We start from the raw sequence: 16,891 nt of genomic DNA, 5'->3' as shown, positions 1-16,891 counted from the left end.
TTCACTTTACAGTAATGTCATCTTTAGTAGGGAGTCATTCTTTGGATCAACCCTCACAAGAAAACTTAGGTATATACATTCAAATAACAATTGAGCCTTTCTCTTTTCATATTTCTTGCATGCCATTCTCTGCCTGCACTTTATTTTTTTTTTAGTACAGTAGTTTATCAAACCACTAGAAAATGCAAGAGGAGATAAAAGTGAGAAGTTTCTTAAGCATAGCAAAGAATTTGCATGATCTTGCAGATCATTGTTCTACTGTTCAGAAAACACTGGATCTAGTCCTGCCTCTGCAAATGATCTACTTAGAAACAAGTGCTTTTCTCTGATTTAGTAGAATGGGAATGATACTGACCTACTCTGCAAAGCATTAAAAAAATCTATGAAAGAAAAATATTCTATAAGTTCTAAATACCATCTCTTATTCAGTCTCAACCCTATCAACAGAAATATRTGCAGATAATATTGTGTTTGAGTTCAGTGGAGCAACTCCCCTGCATGTTCATTTAAAGACTGTGTTTCAGAAGGGGAGAACAAGCAGGTATTTTTGATCATCTTAGTATTAGGAACAYGCTTAAATATCTTTCTGAATTGTGACCTGAGACCTGGGACAAGAACTTTGTCTTCCTGAAGAGTAACATAGAAATAATTAGTAGCATTTCAGGAATCTGAAAGACACATAATTAGAAATATTAATACTTTGACTAAATTGTCAACTATTTTATTTTATTTCATGTAAACATCTTCATATCGTTCAACTTAAGCTCATTGTTCTCTTTCCCACTTCATTCTTAAAACATGAAATCATCTACAGACAGCTCAGCTTTTCTAGTCAAAGCTCTTCAACTTTGGAGGGCAACTAGAGAAGTTCCATATTTTGTTGGATGACTAGCCCATGCAAAATGGTTGAGGGACATTGACTTTACAGTTGTTTTGCTTTCTAATGGTCGATACATAAAGAAATGCTCACTGAAAAGGAAAAAGTGGGTCAAAACTCATATGCTTTCTATTTACTGGCTGCATCCTTTGGTGAAAAATACATAGAGTACTCACAAAGAAAAGAACTTGGGCTATTCTTCCTGAGGACTGGATGTGACACCATTTGTTTTTGCCCATTTCCAATCACTTTAGACTGTGTGTACGTAAAAAAAAAAATAGGGGGCTGGGCAAAAGCAGTGTGGATGAGGGAGGTTTCTCTTTCTGAAGGGCACTTAAGTTCAGCCTAAGTTGGGACTTGTACTCACATACCTGGGCAAATAATGTGGATAGTAGGTGAGTTTGGACATTGAATCCCATTTATATACTAATGAGAACATGTACCACAAAAGAATAAGGATATTTATTGGCTAAAAGAGGACTTATTCGGTTTGGACATTAGAAACCTGCAAGWTTAGACCTCAAGATTCAGGGTACAAAGTAGCTTTTAAATGACAGCATTGTTTGTCAAGAAGTTGCAGTTGAATGTTTTGAGATTAAACATTTTGTGAGTTCCCCACTATAGAAGTAAATGTTATTTAATTTGCTTACAAGTGAAGGTGGACTGGCTATAGGTTGGACGTACTCTGGAAGTGCCAAATGCTCCCTGATTTATATCAAGAAAACTTATGTACTCTTTGAGATCAATTGGATGTATTCATTGAAGATTAAATTTTCAGCAGGACTCATTGCCACCCTCATAACATCATCTTTGTGTTGATTTCCATGGCAAACAGTCCAAAGCAGAATAATTCTGAAAATCTCATTCAAAAAGTGATTCCCCAAAGCTAAGTTAACCCAAATAAATGCAGCTGATAATGTAGTACATTATTGGAGTAAACATGACTACCTTTTGCTTCCAATTACTTAAGCTCAAAAGGAAATAAATCTGATGATTAGCTAAATTATAAGAAAATGGAAGGATTTCCTGATGTTTTTATTGTTTGTGAGGGTGAAAGTGCTAAATACATGACAGCAGGCTGTGTTTGATTCTCTGTTAGTATTAATTCTTTATTTTTCTTCTCATACATGTGCTAATTGTTTATGAAACTCCAGCACTAGGCAAAGCACAGAGAGGAGAGTATCTGGTTTGCATGATGGGATGTAACTGCATTATATCCTTGCATGATTATCTCTGGACCAGTTTTTCTAGTTCAGTGGTTCCCACTCTTCATATTGAGCGAGAGTAAAATGTCTGCTGCAGGAGCCAGCAATCTCCTCATCTCATTTTATACCYAGCAATTAAATTCTTCTCTCAGATGTTCCAAAATATTTCCCACTTCTGTTGGGGAGCAAGCCTTTGAGAGTTGAATTGTTCCTCAGCTATGAAATCAGCATCAAGCTTTCATGTCACACTGTCTGCATTGCATCTGCCTCCCTCCCTTTACGGTGGTCTGTATCTCCAACTGAGTCATGGAGTTCTCCTCCAGGGACTCCATCTGAAAGACACAGGTTTGGGGGGAAATTTTATTCCACCACAAGGTCGAGGGTGCAATGGAATGCAAGACAAACCGTGATCCTATATCCAAGCTAGTCAGAGAAATGACTCTGCACCCTTATCAGTATTTTGGGGWTGCATTAATCCCCCCTAATTTCTAGAATTGCATTGGAAATCAAGAGTTATGTTTTCCTAAGCRTAAAGAAGCCAAGTGAAGAGGGACCACCATCCCAAATAGGGCAAGRGCAGCCAATATCAGTAGGAGGAGTCTGAAAGACAAGCAGCAGTACATGAACCCATGGGTGGGAACCACTGTCCTACCACTCTCATGAAGGATGATGTGAACTGCGCATGCTTCATACTCTGAGACTGAGCTATGCGCATGCTGTTTTAATGAAGGAAATTGTGTTATGAGAACAAATGTTTCCTAACTCTTAAAAAAAAAGAAGAAAGAAAAGAAAAACCCCAGCAGACCCAGATTTAATCCCTTTGAAATGAGACTAAAGTCCATTGTTTCTCTCATGAAAGCTAGCCATTTATCTGGAAAAAAGCTTGGGTTTTTTTTTTTTTTTTTTTTTTTTTTTTTTTCATGTGAAGCTGATGAACGATTTCCTAATTGTTCTACTGCTCTGGCTGCCTGGATTAAAACAAAATTGTCTGTATATCTTGTATAAACATACTGTTATAAGTCTGCCTATTACTTTAGGGATTAATTATCAGCATTCAGTTAATGAGATAGGACTCAGTTCAGGTAACTTTAGGCCTGTCTTTTTTTGTTTTGTTTTATTTTTTTAATGTTTTTTAAATCTAGGTTTCTCTCTAGTCAATAATGAGAGACAAGTTTCCCCAGCTGGCAAGTCATCCCAAAAAAAAACAGGTCTGAAATGCAYTCTGTAGGTTGCTAACTCTCCGTTGACTATAAAAAGGGATCTAAAAAACAGTCTTAGACAAGACATTTAACTTTTCAGACAGCTTAAGATACATAAGATGAATTCCAGCCTCTAAACCTAATATACTGGAGCAACAAATGGTCCCAGGACAGCAGTGTTTTCTTGAATTGACACTTACCGAAGCAGAATGTTACCCTAGAAAGACAATTGAGGGTTGCTTTTGATTGCTTCTTTATTATCTTCAATAAAAACAAAAACAAAAACAAAAAAAGCAAGTGGGTGTGACTATATATGCAACATGAAACATTGCAGCAGATAAGTGGCCTTTTGTGCTGAATGCTGAGGAATATTTAGATCTATTTTGATCTACAAGGAGCATATGAAATCTTGGACCATATGAAATCTTGATGACTTTTTCTGAGGTAACTATACGGCAGAGATTTCTGGCCCTATATTGAAATAAATCATGAGATGAATGTTTTAGATTCTCTGTGGTGTCCACAGATTCCTTTTCCTGTTGGTCTGACCCTTATAGATCCTTGCAATGTCTTCTTGTCCTTTGGTAAGGAAGACACTTCCTATAGGAATTCAAGGGACAAACTTTGAGATATCTGGACTCTGGTTCCAGCTTATGGTTCCTTGTAGGATCTTCATAAGCAAGTTACCTTCCATCAGCTAATTAGCGCACTCTAGAATCATTATGTCTCCACTGATAGAAAATCCCATAGCATATTGTGCATTAATTTCATTTTAAGGTAGGTGCTTTGAAGGACTCAGTTTCTGGAGGAAGAGTCCGTGGCTGTATGTAATGACAAATATCTTCCTCCATTGTAGTAATAAACTGTTTTTAATAAAAAAATAAGAAACTTCTGTAACACTATTTTTCTACTTCTTTAGCTTTCAGATTCTCTGCCTTAAACATATTCTTCCCATTAGAACTTTTTCATGCTGTGACTAAATCAAATCTTGTGAGGTTTATGATTATCTCAAGCCAACGTGTTGTTTGTGAGCACATCCGACCTTTGAGGAAATCACCATCTGAGCTTCATTGCTAGACTTCATCCTTTTAGAAGCTTCCTTCTCATCCTTCAAGGTCTTTCTGGAAGCCCTTGGACTAAAATATTCAGTCCTGAAATTCTAAAATGTAGGAAAGCAATTCCTTGCTTAGAAGACATTGGCTAYACTTCTGAAGCAAAATAGTCTCCGCTTTCATCTGAGATTCGTCTATCACTGGTTACCTATTAATTCCCCCACCAGGAAAAACTGATCTCCACAACAACTCTGTTGCATATATAAATTTTTAAACCTAAGGAAAAATGTCTTTTATTACCACTGAACAGACTTCATTCTGAAATTACTTCAGTGTATTCCTCCTTGTAACTTGCTTTACAGTCTCCTTCAGTCTACAGAGATCGCCACCTTSGCAACCATGCTTCATTGCTCTAAGACTCTTTTTCACACTGAAAACCTCACAAGCTCACTCTCTCTGACATCTGGAGGCCCAGAAGTTTACATTGCTTGGCTGACTCTCTGTTGTCAGTCAACTAGACTTTTTGTGCCTTCCTTTGCATTAAAATACTATCATGATATCACATGCTTCTCAGCAATCCCGTCAAAATTAATTCCTTCTTCAAAATTGGCTTCTTATTACTAGTGAGACATTAGAATCTGGTTTCCGTGCTTTACCTACAAAAAGTCAGTAATAAGTCATCCAGCTGACTTTAGCTGTCCTCACTGTTATTTCATGCCCTTTCAAAGMTTTCTCAGTTTAGCTGTCTTCTCCTTTACATATTTTTTCCTATATATGGCATCTGAGTCTTGCAAGAAACCTAATTTCACAGATATACCATGGAGTTAAAACAAATTATATGCCTTGCAAAGCATCACTGCTCTCAAACACGACCTCTTAAAGTTTAGGGAAGTTATACAGAAAAGAAGTCACAGGATCATCCCTATCTTGTTAGAAAGCAAATCATTTTTTGGGACTCGGATATCACCAGTTCAGCCTTCACAGTACCTTGGCAGATCAGTCAGATGTGCTATGCACACTTGTCTGCACTGTGTGTATCTTCCCCTTCATGACATTAATTCTTCAGGAAACTATGTTAGGGCAAAATTTGGATAATTTTAATATCACTCTCTTAGGTTATTTAATTCTTCACTCAAATGCATATTTGTTTGATCCTTGTATCACCAACTTCAGTCCTAGCAAYGCTGATATATCGTTTTAAAACCTTTTTAGCCGTGCATCTCCATGTTCATACAAGCCCTTCTCAGTAGCTACTTTCACACATGCGTGCACATATGCACTTCACAGGCACAACAGCAAGGCAAACATCTGAAGACTGCAGAAACTGCCAGCAGAGTTCAGAATACCTAAAAAAAATCACACACAAAGATTTAGTATACTGTCCTTTATGACTGGGGAGCCCATATTTCATTATCTGCTGGGCCAAAGGTATATTGATCTAAAACCGTTAGTATAGAGAGTCAAGGACCCCAGTAATTTGTATTAAAAAAACCTGCAACAGCAGTGATCTGCAATACTTAAATCAAGTAGGAACTTTGCCTGCTGTAATTCCTGTTAGGGCCACTTCTCTTTTGAAATCTACAAAGTCATCATATCTGTCTTAAAATTCAACTCACCTTTATCATTATAAGAGGAATATCTTAAAAACTTCTACTGCAGTGCGATACTGTACCAGACAGAGCTCTGAGATAGACATACCTGCTACTTTCAAGGAAGATTACCAATAACATGAGAACTTCCAAAGAGAGATGTTTTCAGGACACAAAAATAATCCACCTGGCCAAGACAACTCCTTCAATAAAGAACAGGTAGTTCTGTGAGTCAGATTCTTCACTAGCAAGGCCTCCATAAGGTCTCCATCTTTGCTTTTCCCCAACATCAAGTTCAGTGGTTTCAAGTGAACAAACTGTACAGATAACTATGCAGATATTGGTGAAAATTCCTTCTTTTTGTCATCACTGAAGTTTGTTCCTGCAGCAGGTCTCTTGTGCTGCTCGGAAATCTGCCAGCTGCATTGTCTTCTTCTCTGCCCCCACAACTTGCTTGCCCCACTCTCCACCTCGGAAGCTTCTCTAGAATGTGTGCAATTCACCTCCACCTAGAGCTATCCCACACTGCAATTTCTAGGACTGGGTTAAAAGGCAGACTTTCTTCCCATGCTGTAGCCCTGCATTTTTTAACAAATGTTAACAAGTATTAAATAAGTATTAAARTAGTAAAATGAACAATCAAATCTTTAATAAACCATTTATCACCTACAAGGTCTTCAGAACATATTTAAACTGATGCACTCACTAGCAAATAGTTTTTGTACTGCTGTTTTCCATGGTATTAGTAATTATCTCTGAGACTGTTAGGGTCATCAAGCTGTAAGAATGGTTGCAGATACCAGTTAGATACAGGTAGGTAGATACAGGCAGGCAGATACAATTCTATCTATGCTTCTTCACTGAGGAACAAGTTGTCTTTGATCACTCAATCTGTAAGAGGACAGTGCTAGGAATCATCAGAGGAACAAAATACATTACTACATCACAGTTTGTATGGTTCACCTCAATTTGTAGTATAGTGAGAGATGTATGAAATTGAATGGTGGAGAGAACTGGGTGGGCCTGTTCTACYACTATCTACTAAACGGTTGCTTGGCAATGTGTCTTTCCAGTGTTTTGCTTACAATTTATTTGGTCCGCAGCACATCTGAGTTTCTTTTGCTCCTGGCTATGCACATGAGTTATTTATTTAATAGCCTGCCACAGATCTGACAGTTAAATAAAGCACTGAACAGAAAAGGCCAAGCATCCTTATCATTAGACAATATAACTGCCTAAATAGTAGTGTTTCTCTTCTTAGTGATAAATCTACTGCTTCTGACATGCTGCAGGAGCAGAAGCACTGATGTGTTATGTAAAGAGGATAGCAAGACCCTCTGGTAACATTTTCAACATTGATACAAAAATTCTCAAACAAAGCAGTTAATCATCTATGAAGCTTAGTGCTTGCAAAGACWTTGATGTATTATGGTAGCCCCAGCAGTGTCCTATGTACAAAACATTTGTTTAGCCTCTTATATTCTTAAAGCATCATGAAAGCAAGTTAAAAGTGTACAAAGGAGGAAAATGATTACTTTTGCTTATTTTGTAGCCAAAAGCTGGGTCTCTTGGATCGGGTTCGTGGTACCAATACTAAAGGAAAGCTATTTACCCCTCTGAATGTAGATGCCATTGAAGAAAGTCCTTCAAAAGAGCCTAAGAATGTTGGCTTGAATAATAAGGAGCGTTTTCGCACTGCATTCCGAATGAAAGCGTACGCTTTTTGGCAAAGCTCAGAAGGTAGCCCATCTGTGTTGATTTCTTTCTATCCAACCCTCTTTCCCATTTTTCTTTCTTCCTCTAAATCTTCTGTTGAAGGTTTGTGACTTTCTGGGCCGAGAATGGCTTGTTCCTGGTTTATGTGGCACATTTGGGAAAATTCCAGAAATGAATGCTGGATTCCAGGCAAAACAATGCTTGAAATAAGGCAATGGCCTTCCAAAAACTGACAATTGTTTTGATATACAGGCAGTGATGAAATCAACTTATYTGAACTTATTTGCTTCCCTAGCCGATTTCCCTCTCACTCTGAGACTGCTGCCCTGCAGCAGATTTCCTCATATCCACTCGTGAGCATCCATGCAACATCACGGGGCATTTTTCTTCATAGGGTCCCCAGACACCCACTCTTCTGTTCTTGTCTRATGGTGTCTAAATAGCAGTTTCTCCATTACTGTGCCAGTTGGCCTCCATGCCAGAGAACATCCTCAGGTGTGTTGAGCGTGCTACCACGGRCACAGTTTGAGCCCCCCTTAGCGGGGGCTTGGTTATCCTCACCTGTGGGGTCACATGAGCTCAAAGCAGTGTGTGGGAGGACGACTCGGCCTGTTTTAGCCTTACATAAAACAATTTTGGTAAAGATTTTTCTGTAAAAGCTCCTAAAAATGGGAACTTCTAAATACATTTGAAAAGAAAGGAAGATCCCAGTGTTTCAAAAATGCCTGGAATTTGAGAGGAGATCCCTCGAATAATAAGTGCCTTACACCTATCCTGGCAGAAATTTGAATGCCCCTTTGAAGAGTCAAGAGTGGACTAGAGTAAGAGGAACCTACTACAGATGTTCCTTTTCGCAATTACATTTACTTTAGGTAGTCCTTTAGTAAACCAGAGCTCCCTCTGCTGATCCTGTGATCGGATGTTCACATTTCTTTTGGCCTGCTTTGCAGATGCAGGAACAGGGGAACCCATGGCAGAAGACAGAGGTGACAGCAATGAGTTCCTCATGGAAGATATGATCCCTACATTCAAGACAGCCATCCGAGCTGTCAGGTAAGTACCTTTGGCATTCCTCCATGCTTTTTTGTCTTTGAAAGGTGGTGTTTCAGGAAGTCACATCAGCATGATTTTATACAATTTATTGTCACTATTGATGGTTTTTTTTTTTTTTTTTTTTTTTTTGTAACTACAATGGGTTAGATTGTTACCGATATATTGAAAATCCCCAAATAGACTTTTTGCTTAAAGTTCTATTGCAAAAAAATGTAGAAAGGAAAATGTCCTTCAGTGACACTGATAATGTCATGTGCAAGACAGTATRTAAACATATTCGTTATAAATAATATTGTATACAGTTTATCATTAAAATATGCTGTAAATACAGTATCTTGCCTATTTACTGACGGTAGCTTTTATATAGAGTTGGAATTTTCACTTAGCAGAAAACTTTCAGCTGACTCAAATCTTCTTTATCTACAATCATATGAGCATGCAATATATTTTTCAGTTTTCAAATTTTAATAGATTTTGAGATCCCATTTCAGCAGTCTTCAGCCTGTAACATGTGTCACCTCTAGTTTGGTATCACAAGAGATATTCCCTAGGGTTAAAAAAAAAAATCCTGATAAAGCTTGGTAATTCATTTAGTACATCAAGTATATGAAATTTGTTTACTGGCACWGTTATTCATCCACTCAGAACTCTCTTCTCTCTTCCTATAAAAAAATACTTCACTAAAAAATATTCTGATTTTGTTGCAATCATTCTTAAAGCTGGCAGTTGTTAAWTTATTACTAGGAGTTACTATCTTTGAAGTGAAAGATCACAAATCTGGAATGCYCCAGACTGTATAGAGCATTAGCTTCTTTGTCTTGGAAAAGCTTCCAGGAAGTTGAGCCTTCACCCTGGCTAACTTAGAAATGTCMTTAAATTAGTTACATGCATATGGACAGATGCCCCATTATCTCTGGCTGTGGAGCACATGCTCCCAGTCCCTGCAAGGCTTCTCGACCAACCCGCCCTCCTCCTCATTTAGGACTGGGTTGCTTCTGTCTATAACAACATTTTTAATTCCTGGTATCACAGATTAAACCTTATGTTACCACAGAAGATAACTTTTCAAGATCTGAATTAGAGTAATGACTTTGGAAAGGGCCTTTTGAGCTTTTTTTTTTGTTAATGGCTGCACTATCATACCAATAAGTTACTTTGTGGTTTAAAACTGAAAATGTGAAAGCTAGGACTGTATTTTACCCTCCAGCATAAACTGACTTTGCACTAACTGGGCAATGTCTGAGAAAGGAAAATGCTGTGTAGATAGTCTTTATTCCACAACATGTAATTATCTGTAAGCCCATTTTGCCCTCAGTAGAGTTCGCAGTTCACGGACCCATAACTGGGGATTGGTTTGATCCAGTATCTTATTGCATAAGCTATTGGATAATACATAATATAATATCCTGCACAAGTATGATGTCTGGTGTTTTTCATTTCATCCTTTTGATCAATAATCCAAGACTAAGTTGTCTGAGTGATGCTTACAAATAAAGTAAAATAAAAGTCAGAAGGGTTTTCTACTAATTCTTGTCCAGTTGGGTTCAGGAGAACCACTTATTAAAATTTCCAGGTTTTCCCAAGCATGCTTAAAGCTATGACCCCGCAGCTTTGCTCCGTTGCTCACTAATGCTCTCTTCCCCCCACTCTCTCTGTAAATCTCACCTTCCTCTCTTCCCAATACCTACTCGGTTTGCAACATAGAGTCTACATCTGCCCCATTTTCCAGCCCTGCCTCCGCAAGAYGGGTCATCATTACTTCTGCAAAACATCCTCTCCCACATCCTGTGCACATCGAATTGATTCATGTAATTTCCCTGTGAATTCAATCACGAGCCAAGCTAGTTTTTTTTTTTTGTGTTTGTATGTTTGTTTTGTTTTTGTTTCTTTCCGTAGTTTACCCAGCCACTGAATGTTAACATGAAGTAATTCTTTCAGATAAAACCTCTTCATCAGTTTTGAGGATCGTGCTCAAGGAGTCATTTGAACTGAAATTTGAACTGAAATTGTTAACAGTATGATTCCTTTTTCTTCGCTTCTTTTTTTTAATACAGTTCTATTGTTACCACACAGAGTTTGGCAAGAATTGGCATAGGTAAAATTTTGAAATCTTGAACACACTGAAAGCCTTATGAGCAGCAGAGTTAAATAGCAGAAAACCTGTAAAAAGGATACAAGAATTATCATTACAAAATGAATGTGCCTATATATTTTAAAAGGTTAAAAAAGAAACAACTTATAACATGAAAAGAGAGGTCAGAACTTTAATAGTCCACAGCAAAAGCACAACTTAAACAATAAGAAAATGAATCAAATCCTCATATCCCAACCCTAGGACACTTACAAAAGCATAAAATGATTTTCATTCTTTACATACCTTTTTTGTCTGTTTGTTTCACCCACCAACATACAATCATGTGAGCTAATATATAAAAAGAAAAGGATGCAAGAGGAAGCAAAACAGCTTTCAAGTGCTCTCCCCTGCMCTGAACCTTATTATGAGAACTCTATAGTTAGCAGGATCTATTAATAATGCTATTTTGCTTTTTTTTCAAGGACACTTTTCTTTGCCTCCATAACTTGAAGTGTTGATTTATTATCTTCCACACTGCTGAGTAATTAACATTTGCTATTCAAAACTTTCCCCGKGTGCAAAATGAAAATCATGCTGAAATAGCTGGGCATGTATGCTATAAATTAGTTTTATAGTAGGCCAAACCTTACTTTCGGCTTTAAAATCTCCAGTATTTGTTGTTCAAAATCAAATCTCACATCATAATTTGTAGCTTTGAATCACTTCCAGTTGGGATGGTAGTGCTGAGAAAGTGATACGATGTGTGAATAATTTTTGGAGAAAAAAATAGCCTCTCAATTATGAAAAATCAAATATTATGTATTTTAAAAAGGGGATGATGTTACAGATTCACTGCTTGTAATTTATTACCTTGTATTGAGATAACGTATTTGACTTCCAACATCTAGGATATTTTTCAATTGTTCTATAAAGTTACAAACGACCACTATGGAGCTGATATAAGGCGTTAGTAATTATTCTGTTTATTATGCAGAATACTACAGTTTCGTCTCTATAAAAAAAAATTCAAGGAGACCTTGAGGCCTTACGATGTAAAGGATGTGATAGAGCAATACTCAGCAGGGCATCTTGATATGCTGTCCAGAATAAAGTACCTTCAGGCAAGGTAAGAGCCCTTTAGGAAACAGGTAAAATATTTACATATAAGTCCACTCAGAAGCCTTTCTATGCSTTTGCACAGTGTAGCCAATTCATCAGAAATCATTTTTCCCAAAGAGGGAAGGTAAGCAAGCTGCGAGCTGGGGTAACTGCAGAAGAGAGCACTGGCTCATAATTAGAGCAAGGGAATGGGAATCAGAAATAGTGGGAATTTTCCTGGCCATTGAATCATTATTTGATTATGGTCAAGTTGCCCTCTTACCTTCCCCTTTCTACAGACGATAAATAAAAGCGGTGGTTTCGTTACATGGAGCTGTTCTTCARGCTGGGTTCTCTGTGCCCTGGCAAGTCACGTGATAAAAGTGCAAAAGGGAGCAAAAAGGAAAATAGCTGCCACCACTTCAGAATAAAGGTTTCACAGTTCCTTTGTCCAAGTGCCAATGGCTCTATATGGAAAAAAAAAAGAAAAAAAAATAATAATTTCAGGACTTTGCRACTTTTGAGGTTTAATCTGGCCACCTAACGGTTTCCTCAAAGACTCAGCTCATCCCGGCGTGCTTTGGAGGCTTGTCTACCCTCCAGGCAGAATAGACTTCTGCTGCTCACGTCCAGAGCTACCTTGAGCTAGTAAGTCCTCCTGGGTTAGCAGGGATGTGCATGAGCTTTGGCATTTGTGCAATTACCTTAGCTCAGCCTCATCACAGCAGTATCCAAATTTGACCCTCCCATCGCTCTGACCTGCAAAATGCCATGCAGACATGCCCTTGATTTCTGTCAAGAGTGGGCTGAGTGAGTGCAACTCTKGTTGCATGTTTGGACCAAATTTACCTTGGTTTTGCAAGACTCCTCAGCTCCTTCCTTTGGACTTGATAGTTTCTTATTTCAAAGTGTTTTCCATGTGCTGGGTTATCTCTATTTCAAGTGTACAGCACGTTCTGTTCCAGCTTCACTCTTTTTGCTCTAGAAAAGCTGGCCTCATTATTTAATATCACTTTTCTATTCTCAGGCTCTATATCTATATATTCTCTGAGCTCAGGAAGCTGAGGAGGGCTCCTGATGTTAGAAACCTGTGTCTAGGGTTGTGTCCATATTGGGTAACATGGCTCTGGGAAGGCAACCCTTCGGATTTTGGGTAGCACAGCACCACCCTGATACTCACTTGAGTCGTGGAAGCAGTGAGGGTGCCCAGCCTGTTAGACCTGTCTCAAACTTTATTTATGACAGTGCTTTGTGYGGTGAAGGTGTAGCCTGGATGAGTCAGAGAAAGAGTCCCAGCACAGCCCCAGTGCACCGCTGCAGTGCGGGAGTATTAAGATTTGTTGCCAGTGGAGGAACCACAAAACATTTTGCTCACATACAACAAAGGCGTTCTTACACATTTTTGAAGTAAAAGCATAGTACCATCAGGGATCTAGCTGAATGAATTAATGTAATATGTAAATGTGGATGTCTACAACATAGGTTTCTACATCTGAGCAAGATGTGCTAGGTTCCTCTTATAGTTAATGGAGCCCTAATAAGCATAATTAATTGCATTTATGGTACAGTTCAGCCCATCTTAAAGCAGGTGTCTTTGGTCATGGAATTCCTCTAGTTTCCCCCAAACACTCCTCACTGTGTTGACTAGGTCTCCACTGACTGTAATAGGACAAAGTTAGGGAGGTAAGTCCTGCTCGTTGTGCCTAAGGATAATGGGATGCCAAAGGAGTTAGAAGAGATGTTGGCTGATTGCAGTGCTTGGGTGCCTAGAAAGTGTCTAAGTAGCTTTATGAGTCTTGCCTTGAGCTTTTTTAAACTCCATTTTCAAAACTCCATGGGGCAATACGAAGCCATGCAATGTATCTGTATAGATGGTCTCCTAATACAATTATCCATTTTGTGGACTAGAGCTGGCTGATATCTGGTCAGACTGGTACGTGAGCCGAATGAACAGAGGCTTGCTTGCACCTAGGCAGGTGGATATGCCAAATGAAAGAAGATAGGGATTTAGTAAAAGAATTAAATATACTTAATTAAATACACTAGAGCCTCCCAAACATTATTTACAATTTTTGTTCCAAATAAAAAGAAAGTCAAATAGGATTCCTTGTGAAATTTCATGTACAGTTACATTGTTTTAAACTAAGCTAATAATCTATAATAACAGAAATGTTAATGATAATTAAGTACAATAACTGCTAGAAARTCACTGGGTTAYTAAGAGGGTATCTGAAATTGCAACCTTGGGCTAAATCCTGATCATTATTATCCAGCAYAAAATCTGATGGTCCCTCCTGACACTGTTAGGAGCAGCTGTCCACTAATATAAGTTCATTCGCAGGAAATAGTCCTGCATTTCAAATGTCAAAGTTTAAAAGCAGGGGCTGCTTAGATCACTATACTCATCCAACGCAGTGATAGTGGACCTAGACTAGAACAAACATATCATGACCCTCTGTATATTAGCAAAACCTAAACATGCTTTTTGAATTTTTGCTGTTGTTTACTTCAGAGAGGAGTAACAGTTTCTGTTCTCTGTTAGCATTTAGTGATGACCTTAAACACCTGCATCACATTCTACTCTTTTCTTTTTTTCAGAGTAGATATGATTTTTACACCTGGACCTCCATCTACTCCCAAGCATAAGAAATCCCAAAAGGGAGGAGCTTTTTCTTACCCTTCACAACAGTCTCCCAGGTGAAATTATTCTACTTAGTATTTTGCATGGACCAAAACAAAACTAAAATGTTCATTCATACCTCTAAACAAGTATTTYGTACATCCAGCCAGTATACTGTTATAGTAATGATATCAGATAAAAGGATATGTTTCTACTAGTTACATGTATGTAAATGTTGAACCAAAATGACACTAGCTTACCTAAGAACAATCTGTGATAGAAATTTTAAATGTAATGGTGTCTTAATTGTCTATCTCAAYTTCTCTGTGGTTTGCAAATCTGATCATATATGAAATAAGTACATTTGATTACTGATACGCTGAATTTCTGAACATCCAACTACTGAAAATTAAAGACTCAATATAAATCACCAACAAGGTAAACCAGTTATCTCCTGAACTGAAAAAAAAGAAAAAAACATTTCATTATACCCCRCTCAAAAAGGCAAGCACTGAGTTTTAATGATATTGCTTTAAAATCAATGATTGGTGAGAATTACTCAAAATAAATTGCAATGACAGGTTTCTGGGTGTGAAACTGGCGGCATGTTATTGCTGCATTCCTAGTAGCAAGACTTCAGTAATGATATTTTTTTCCCTTACTTGCAACTATAAGTCTGACATTAAGTACCTCTAAAGAACCATAGGTACAAAAATATCAACAATCTGCCTCTAAAACTATTACTGTTGCTCAGAACAAATCTAACCTTGCAGAAAATGTATTAAGCGGGTACTATTTGGCTTATCCTACCCAGTGAAAAATCTTAAATATGAAAACAGAGTTCTCTCTATATGGAAGAGGCATGATCACTTTGGAAAAGCAGCAGATTGTAAAATTTGCATAAACCCATGTTAGTGATAACCCAATGTACAAAACGTGAAGTATTTTAGCTACAGTTTCTGCTTCAGTAAGATACATCTGCAGCTATGAATTTTTCATTCTTTCAGAAAGAGAGGGGATGAATTAGACCTGTCAAAATGAAGGGTTTGGGGTACATCTGTTCTATGTCATATTAGGATCATATGCTAAAGAAATGGATTTTCTAGCCTCTGCACATAGCATTAAGATACTAATTTGAAAGACACTRATTTGAAGGAATTACAAAACATATGTCCAGCTGTAGTCTCACTGGGCTGTCTCAAAATTTTTCACAAGCTTGACATCATTCCACCAGGTCTGAGCCTAATTTCACTTCAGTTTGGATTTTTTCATTTGCTCCTACTTCATCTTAGTTACTTTACGTTAGATTTGAACACAGAATGTTAAATTTAAAATGAGTAATTTTTTTAGATTTTTAGATTTTTTTTTTTTTTAGATTTTAGATGTTTTAGAATTACATAGAGTGTGGGTTTTTTATTTATTCTGCTCATCTGGTAAATATTAAGTCCAGTCTTGTCTTAGAATAGACTCCCTATATTAATGTCCTATATTAATTTTGCACCAAGGTGTAAATTCTGGTTTCTTATGTATATTTCTCCTTATAATAGAAGGAAAACGGAGACACTAATAGAGTTTTTAATTCTTTGTAGAAATGATCCGTATGTAGCCAAAGCATCTACAGCAGATACTGAAGACCAAAGTATGATGGGCAAATTTGTCAAAGTTGAACGACAGGTATGCAATTTCCTGATAAACTGAGGCATTTATGTTGAGTGTACAGAAATCTAACATTATGGCTCCCTACACCATATCCAAAACACTGCAAYGACATGCCAGGTTCTGTTCTGATGTAAACTCATTCAAATTTGATTGAAAAAACAAAAGTTTACTTTCTACTATCAGTTTCAAACTGAGTCAGATATTGTATGTGCATGCATCTAACTTTGTGCTGAACCAGATAGAGTAAGGTTCATCAGCYGGCACCAAACCAGTATAAAAGATAAAGCTAACATAAATTCAGTGTGATTCTTTATTTAACCCAAGCAGATTGGTACTCTTAAGTGATCAAGAAGCACACAGACATTGTATTAATGATCATTAAAAAAATGTCATTAATTTTCCATGCAGTGCTATTATGCTTTTTGAAACTTGTTGGAGTAATATCGTGTGTGGTGGGAAGACCCTAAAAGTCATGTTTACATGTGATTTTTTCACTTCCTTAAAATCATGCTCATCATAGCTGATACTTTACTGAGAGCACATCACTGTCTTTTGCAGAGTCTAGCACTCAAAAGTATTCCCTCCTCAGGTATTTTTGAGCCCCCTTTATGCATCCCAAGCTATTGTCCAACCAGTCAAGCCACCCTCAATGCTAAATGCATAAGTAAATAAGATGGAGGCAAATAACATAGACTGACCTCAATTCCTTTCACGGATGGAAACATTCAGGCACAAATAGTTACCAAAAA

General features: G+C 37.6%; 1 protein-coding gene across 1 annotated transcript in view; it reads left to right on the top strand.

The window, feature by feature from the left end:
- The window catches only part of KCNQ3 (potassium voltage-gated channel subfamily Q member 3), a gene marked incomplete at its 5' end in the record, with an annotated part of 197,009 nt that overhangs the window by 178,479 nt on the left and 1,639 nt on the right, over positions 1-16,891 (top strand). The window contains 5 exons of the mRNA XM_085300492.1: positions 7,475-7,662; positions 8,589-8,691; positions 11,760-11,891; positions 14,462-14,560; positions 16,073-16,157. Of these exons, the coding sequence (XP_085156618.1) occupies positions 7,475-7,662; positions 8,589-8,691; positions 11,760-11,891; positions 14,462-14,560; positions 16,073-16,157 (607 nt within the window). The remainder of the gene's footprint in view (positions 1-7,474; positions 7,663-8,588; positions 8,692-11,759; positions 11,892-14,461; positions 14,561-16,072; positions 16,158-16,891) is intronic.

The sequence above is a fragment of the Rhea americana genome, unplaced genomic scaffold (assembly GCF_003343005.1).
Source record: "Rhea americana isolate MKP2758 unplaced genomic scaffold, rheAme1 scaffold_0, whole genome shotgun sequence".
Taxonomy (NCBI): Eukaryota; Metazoa; Chordata; class Aves; order Rheiformes; family Rheidae; genus Rhea; species Rhea americana.
The sequence above is the reverse complement of the archived record's forward strand: the minus strand, read 5'-3'. Positions and strand labels throughout refer to the sequence as shown.